This window comes from Dermacentor albipictus, chromosome 1 (genome assembly GCF_038994185.2).
Source record: "Dermacentor albipictus isolate Rhodes 1998 colony chromosome 1, USDA_Dalb.pri_finalv2, whole genome shotgun sequence".
Lineage (NCBI taxonomy): Eukaryota > Metazoa > Arthropoda > Arachnida > Ixodida > Ixodidae > Dermacentor > Dermacentor albipictus.
Window position 1 is genome coordinate 129,367,624 of NC_091821.1, and position 8,047 is coordinate 129,375,670.

Here is an 8,047-nt window from a genome sequence, read left to right on the forward strand (position 1 = left end):
ACCAGAAAAACGTCTGGTTGGCTACCCTAAACCGGGAGAATGGGAAAGGGGAAACAAAGATAACAGGGAGAGGAGAAAAGGAAAGAAGGAAATTGCGGTGAGTTCGCTGATGTGTGTGGTCTTACAGAAATTGCATTAATAGCCACAGATGGTCGCACAAGCCCGTCGTCCTTAAGAAGCCCAAAAGCGCCTTCACCGCTTTATGGGCTGACGGGCAATGGGGGCGGTGTTCCAGCAGCACCTGCACAGAAAGCGGCAGATTGTCCAGTTTTTGGAAACCTTTGGCAAGTTCTTGTCTCTCAGGGGTGTATCGTGGACAGTGGCACAGCAGGTGGTCGATGTTTCCTTCGGTGCCACAGACCGCGCATGCTACAGTGTCAGTCACTCCAATTAATGTAGAGTATGCCTTTGCGAAGGCAACTCCTAACCAAAGGCGACAGATAAGCGTAGCTTCACATCGAGGAAGTCCGAGTGGAGGTAGGAGTTGAAGGGAGGGGTTTAGTCGATGCAGTCGTGTCAGTCTTAAGTTTGGCGAGTTCCACTCGGTCAGTGTGAGACTGCGTGCCAGGTGTCGAAGCTGCCTTGCGACGTCTGTCCTCGAAAGCGGAATTGAATACCTCTTGATGCCCCGCGTTTTGTTTCGATGATGATGTATAGGATTTATTGGTGCAAGGGCCAGGTCTGGCCAAAGAGTGCCAAGCACGTGATGATGAGTTTTCGATGTAACAATGAATTGTGAGTTGGTAGATGTAACATGGCTGTATATGGGCCCAAAATTTAATCACTGTCATCATCATCATCAGCCTGGTTGCGCCCACTGCAGGGCAAAGGCCTCTCCCATGCTTCTCCAACAACCCCGGTCATGTACTAATTGTGGCCATGCCGTGCCTGCAAACTTCTTAATCTCATCCGCCCACCTAACTTTCTGCCGCCCTCTGCTACGCTTCCCTTCCCTTGGGATCCAGTCCGTAACCCTTAATGACCATCGGTTATCTTCCCTCCTCATTACATGTCCTGCCCATGCCCATTTCTTTTTCTTGATTTCAACTAAGATGTCATTAACTCGCGTTTGTTCCCTCACCCAATCTGCTCTTTTCTTATCCCTTAACGTTACACCTATCATTCTTCTTTCCATAGCTCGTTGTGTCGTCCTCAATTTGAGTAGAACCCTTTTCGTAAGCCTCCAGGTTTCTGCCCCGTAGGTGAGTACTGGTAAGACACAGCTATTATATACTTTTCTCTTGAGGGATAATGGCAACCTGCTGTTCATGATTTGGGATTGCCTGCCAAACGCACCCCAACCCATTCTTATTCTTCTGATTATTTCCGTCTCATGATCCGGATCCGCCGTCACTACCTGCCCTAAGTAGATGTATTCCCTTACGACTTCCAGTGCCTCGCTGCCTATTGTAAATTGCTGTTCTCTCCCGAGACTGTTAAGCATTACTTTAGTTTTCTGCAGATTAATTTTTAGACCCACTCTTCTGCTTTGCCTCTCCAGGTCAGTGAGCATGCATTGCAATTGGTCCCCTGAGTTACTAAGCAAGGCAATATCATCAGCGAATCACAAGTTATTAAGGTACTCTCCATTAACTTTTATCCCCAATTCTTCCCAATCCAGGTCTCTGAATACCTCCTGTAAACACGCTGTGAATAGCATTGGAGATATCGTATCTCCCTGCCTGACGCCTTTCTTTATTGGGATTTTGTTGCTTGCTTTATGGAGGACTACGGTGGCTGTGGAGCCGCTATAGATATCTTCCAGTATTTTTACATATGGCTCATCTACACCCTGATTCCTTAATGCCTCCATGACTGCTGAGGTTTCGACTGAATCAAACGCTTTCTCGTAATCAATGAAAGCTATATATAAGGGTTGGTTATATTCTGCACATTTCTCTATCACTTGATTGATAGTGTGAATATGGTCTATTGTTGAGTAGCCTTTACGGAATCCTGCCTGGTCCTTTGGTTGACAGAAGTCTAAGGTGTTCCTGATTCTATTTGCAATTACCTTAGTAAATACTTTGTAGGCAACGGACAGTAAGCTGATCGGTCTATAATTTTTCAAGTCCTTGGCATCCCCTTTCTTATGGATTAGGATTATGTTAGCGTTCTTCCATGATTCCGGTACGCTCGAGGTCATGAGGCATTGCGTATACAGGGTGGCCAGTTTCTCCAGAACAATCTGTCCACCATCCTTCAACAAATCTGCTGTTACCTGATCCTCCCCAGCTGCCTTCCCCCTTTGCATATGTCCTAAGGCTTTCTTTACTTCTTCCGGCGTTACCTTCGGGATTTCGAATTCCTCTAGACTATTTTCTCTCCCATTATCGTCGTGGGTGCCACTGGTACTGTATAAATCTCTATAGAACTCCTCAGCCACTTGAACTATCTCATCCATATTAGTAATGATATTGCCGGCTTTGTCTCTTAACGCATACATCTGATTCTTGCCAATTGCCTAATCACTGTAAAGGGTGTAAAATATATAAACATTAAATTAATGGCAATGGCTGGAGATGTGCGCTATGTCCATATTTTTTCCCCACAAAAGCATGCACTGTGCGCTGCGCGCGTCAAAGCTGGCTTAAATTCCTGTGCTTATTGTGGTGGTATTAGCTAGCGCCAATCTCAGAATTCCAGCTAAATGGACACACCATCGATCGCTTCAATTCCGCAAGTATCAGACGTGCCGTGTAGACATTAATTAAAAAGCTAGTTGTTGGGCTCTCATTTAATAGCAGAGCGGCTCACTGCAACTTGCCCAAAACACAACGCAAGCGTCTCCCGTCGGAGGACTCTACGGTCTGCCTCTATTATAGTAAATATTTTCTCTCTCTCCAAATTATGCAGCCCAAGTGCCGGAATCGCGCTAGCTGGAAAGTGAATGCTTAAGACTGAAAAGTCTAGGTACGTCTCCGACACAAACGCTGCAACCGCATGTTGTTTTGGGTGGGCAAATTCAACGGCGTAGCGAGCGAGATCTATCCGGCTTCAGCTGTATGCTCCAGCAGGTAAAAAAGGTACATGGTCTACAAGACAGCGTCAATCGTGACATAGAAAGGCATCAAACCTTCTCTCTCGCACGTGTCGCACATGTATACCTGCACGCAAGGTGAACAGTTGTTCTGTTCGTCAGCAATCGAGGGAGATTCGCGCGTTGCGTTTACCTCGCGTACTTTCTCCGCAAGCTCAGGGACTTCGGCGTTCGCTCTCCCTGGCCGGCAATGTGAAACACTGGCAGAGAAGAACCACAACGCATTGCGAGCAGCAGAGGAGAGAAAACAGAGCTCACCAAGCGAGGCAACCGCGACAAAACCTCGCCCCTCTCTCCGCGTGTCATTAGGAGCGAACAAAGCAGCCAGCGGAACACTGCGCCAGCGGATCAAGCACGGAATAGAGCACGCTGTCCGGCTGCCAGAATGTCGCGAAGGAACACCCACGCAGTGCCGGCGAGGCGACAGTACGCGACGCGCAGCGTGCGAGGCAGCCGACCCTGCGATCCCTTGTCCAAGGCGCCGCACTTGGATGCTCGCCGAGACCGCGCGAGTGGAGGCGGCTGAGTGCAAGGTTCTCCGCGGCGTCTCATTGCAAACGTAATTACCACGCGCAGAGCCCCATTGTGCGGTCAGCGAAGCGCAACCACCGCGCAGAGAGTGTCTTCACTGAGCACGCTGCGTGTCTCGCGGCACCGAGAAGCGCGAGTCCCGAGGATGCTTTGCTAATGAATGAAGCGCGTGCGCTGCGCTCCAAGGGTGAGGCCGCGACACCCACGGATGGCCGGGCGGGCTCGACGACGACTGTGTCTTGACAGCCGAGTGACCCACTTGAAGGCTGGCGGCGCACTATTAGCGGACGAGACGAGCGCCGACGTGGCGACCACCCGCCGGTTGACACGCGCTCTTCTGGAGGTCGCGTCACGTTCGCGCTCCTCACGGGGAGTGCAAAGGCCAATGCCACCACCCAGCGGTGTTATAGAGAAAGTGGTCCAAACCCCTTCACGCGTTTCTTCGAATACTCCAGCACACTGTGCGCCTGTCAGCACGTTTGCTAAGGAGGTGGACACATTTGCCCTTTGCCCCAGTGTGTAGATTTACAGCCAACTCGCGGACACTCTTGTGGCTAGCCTCCCCGCCTTCGCTCTTTGATTATCACTTTTCTGCATATGCAAACCTTTTAAATTTCCGAAATCGCATACCAGTTTTTACCACTACACCTAGCTACAGTGGTAACGTTGTTACGCGATAGAAAAGTTCATGCAATCCATTGCTGAATCACAACATAAATTATGGGAGCGTTCAAAGGATCATCGCAAGCCTGCCTGCCTTCTAACGATGGGAACACAAATAAAAGTGATTTTCTTGACAACAGGGGCGCAGAAGGTGATGGCCCTGCATAGTGCGGCCAAACATCTTGAGAAAAAAGGCGCCACCGAGATGATAAGCTGACGTTTAAAATGAATGAGAGCTCAAGTGACCTCCTATAAGGAATCAGAAACCTGCGATATTTCGTGCACATACCAAACTGGTGGTTCTTAGAAGTGGTCAATGTCGAGATTACATCGACATGCTTTGGATTCAAGGTACGCTCGCTTCCCGAGCGCTCTGGTTAGCTTGATTAGGCCGTCGACGACCACAAAACCACCTGTAGTACAAGGTTTGCTGTGCGAGCTGCGCCTGTCAGATAAGCGGCCAAAGCTCACCACGTATACAAACATGTATGACCGGCCTCTTATTTACACACACTCCTCCTTGGTCCTCTCGCAGCTTATTCGCGGTCACAGCGCGAGGAATGTGCGCGCTGGCCCGAGCGCGAACGGATCAGGCGGCCTGAGAGGCGCACGCGGAGTTCAGCGCACCCGACTGACGGGAGAGCCTCCACCGCTGACGGACAAGGTCGGCGGGCCGGGCGCTAAAAGCGGCTGCAGGCCAGCGCCGCGCGCGCACGTTGTCAGCCAAGGGCGCTGCATCACCGCTAACGTCGCATCCTGCGGCTGCCAGCTTGCGCGATCGGGTTCCCCGTTGCCCCCCTCCACCGGCCGAAAACGGGCCGACACGTTTTCTGGAACTGCTATCAAGCTAGCGCAAGACAAACAAGAATGCCGCGAAGCAAGACGCCGTGGAAACATTTAAAGCAGCAGCTGCCCCGAGGGGGTTCGGCGCTCAGTAGGTCAGCGGCACAGCAGCGCCGAGGAGGAAGGCTCGCCCTCGCGCAGCGGCGAGGAGGACGACGCTCGCTTGGCCGCCGGAGCTTCTCCGCGGCCTTCATTGACGCCGCCGGCACGGACCATGCGGCCACGATGATCCTGCAGAGGAATGTGTTCAGGCTCGAGCTTCTCGCTCGGGTGCCAGCGGCAGCCAAGGCTCCGTCGGACGATGACTGCCTCCACTTGGCCAAGAAGGCGGCCCGCAGCATCGACGAAGGGCCGCTTTTCCTACTGCTCGTGGACGGCGCCAAGGTGAAATCCAAGAGTGAGCAGGGGGCACAGGTCAGGAACCACGGCACGCTGCTCACTTGCCTGTTCGACCCCGAGGAGCCCCGCGTCGTCACCACCATCTTCCTCCTGGACGACGACGGTAGCGGCGACAGAAAGAAGGAAGTGGCCGTGTGGCGCGCTGCCACCGAAGAAGAGGCACGGGCGCTGTGCAACTTCAAGGACCCTTTGCCCGAAAACGAGTCGCTCAGCAGCGACACCCTGTCGTCCCTGAATTCCCTCTCTTCGACAGGCTCCTCGGACAGCCTCAAGACGAGCTCCAGCCGCCAAGTGCTCGTGGCCGCGAGCCGGAGCGCGTCCCGCGACAGGCGAGCCGATTCCCGGCAGCGAGAGGCGCCCAAGCTGCTGCCGCCGCCTCCCGGCGAACAGGAACGCTCGGGCCGCAAGTCCGACAGCTCGAGAAAGGAGTCTTCGCGAAAACTGCCTCACCTGTGGACTGCAGCGGCAAATTCCCTGAAACGCGCCCCCCAGATCCTCGTCCGTCCGGCCGGAAACCAGACCCTCCAGCCGGGTCCTTCGTCCTGGATGCGATGGTCGCCACCGCGCGTGCCGGTCATGTGCTTCACGCCCTTCGGTCGCCCTCTGGTCAACCAAGATGGCAGGGGATACCACCCTAACGTGCCCACTCAGCTGCCACACCACGCCAAGGGAAACTCGAGGAACGCAGCCACTGCGCTGCATTCACCTCAACGCTCGATGCTTCGCTCGGGCTCCTTGAGCAGCCAGGAGTCGGGCGGTTCTGATAACGAAGGCCATCACCAAGCTACCGAATGTGACCACCACTCGAGGCACCGTTCCAAGAAGGTGGTTACGTTCAACTACATGACCAAAGTGCAGTTCATGTAGAGGCCCATGTGCGTGACTGTGCAAAATGTGTGCGAGTTTGTAAAGGCGCCAAATCTGGTGAAGAACTGCGGTTCCATCTTCGGTGGCTCCGGCACACCTCTTCAGTGCACTTGCTTAAGCCGCGGCAGATTGGCATCGCGCCACTGATGCTGTAGCGGTGTGCGGAGACGCGGCCGTGCATCGGCTACCCAGCGGCCAGCGTGTTCGCCCAACACTTCAAGCCCCGCCAGCTGCGTGGACCCGACCGACGGATTCTCCAAATCTTCCACGGACAGTTTGGAAGATTACGGAAGAAGCAGGATTTCTTCGGCCAAGTTACGCAGACTGTCGTGCATTGATACGCGAGCAGATATTCAAGATCGTGGATACTGACATCTAACGGTAGACGCTCATCTGGTTTTTTGCGCTTGGATAGCACGAAACGTAGCTTCGGAAAAGACGCACTGGACCGCAGTGGCCTACGCAGGACGGCGCAGTACAGTGCGAAACCCAGTAAGTCTCCCCATCTTTTACAATTGCATCAGACTAGCTTCCGCAGTCACCGCGTGTAAGAAGAATGGCAAAGGAGTTGCTATTATTCTTGCAGGTGGTGACGAGGTAGAATTATTACTTGCACTGCTGTTTACCGTGCAGACATATGGAAATAATTGGATGAGGTGATAACAACAACGCCGTACACCCCTCTCAGTCAAGGCACGCTGACAATGCTAAGAAGCGTGTGCGGTTGCGTTTCTGTCATATAGTCCGCAAAGGTCCTGCGTACGCCACGTTAAAGTGCGTATGAAGTGACAGTGCCCATTCCATCCATCTTTCATTTCTTTTTTACTTTCAGGGTGCACATACGCGCTAAGCTCTTTTACGCCCAATGATGGCAGTGTCATCCCATGACGAAATCCTTGTCGCTTCACTGACAACTTGCCTTAGAGGGGCAAAAATTGCAGTGGTTGAAGACATGTGGAATGCGCAGCCCGTTGCTCACCAATTCGTGAGGTGCGGTGCGTTTTCACTTGGCATCATAATTCACTCGTTGCACAGAGCCAATAAGATGGCTTGCACTGGCCAGATTATAATTTCTGTGCAACATTTTGTGACGTGAATTTGTTTACAAGAGTGTTATAAGCGTGGGACCACACTGCGAAAAAGTAGTCTAGTGCGTATTGCGCCTCGCGTTCCCCAATGTCATCAAGCTTAGAAAATACACAACAGTATAGGTCACCTCTCTTCCTCCTTGTACATACGTCAGTTCTGCCTCCCAGTTGGCCATGCCAAGCCACGTTCGATCCTATATGGTGTCAGTATAGGAGCTAGAAAACGTCCAAGTGAGCGCTGATCTACGAAAATTCAGTGCGCCTTGACGTCGTCTGTAGGCGTCGCAGTGAACGTGACGTGTTACCGAAGCAAAAAAAAAATGACTGTGGTCACTCTAAGCATCGCGTCATTTCACCTTGTATAAAAACTGTAGCTAAAGGTATTCAATAAAGTTTATCGCTTCGAGAGACTGACCTCTTTATTTCGGTCCCTGCGCGCATGGACGCACGGACAGAATTGGAGTTTGAATTGAGGCATGCAACGCGCGCCTCATCTTTAGGCAGGTGATGTTGTGCACCCAACGTCATGTGCACACTGTTTTTGCCATCGGTGGCAACTGCGCATGGATTAACAGGCGTAAAAAAACGCGTGTATTAAGCCCAGCACTTGCACGCC

At 52.5% G+C, this 8,047-nt stretch overlaps 1 protein-coding gene across 1 annotated transcript; it reads left to right on the plus strand.

Moving 5' to 3' along the window:
- Positions 1-5,020: 5,020 nt before the first annotated feature.
- Positions 5,021-7,828, plus strand: LOC139055831 (uncharacterized). The gene has a single exon (XM_070533380.1). It carries the CDS (start codon positions 5,102-5,104, stop codon positions 6,341-6,343), a length of 1,242 nt encoding a protein of 413 aa, XP_070389481.1. The 5' UTR covers positions 5,021-5,101; the 3' UTR covers positions 6,344-7,828.
- The last annotated feature ends 219 nt before the right edge of the window (positions 7,829-8,047 follow it).

Coding starts and splice junctions, on each gene's coding strand:
- LOC139055831 (XM_070533380.1), top strand. CDS start 5,102: ATGCCGCGAAGCAAGACGCCGTGGAAACATTTAAAGCAGCAGCTGCCC.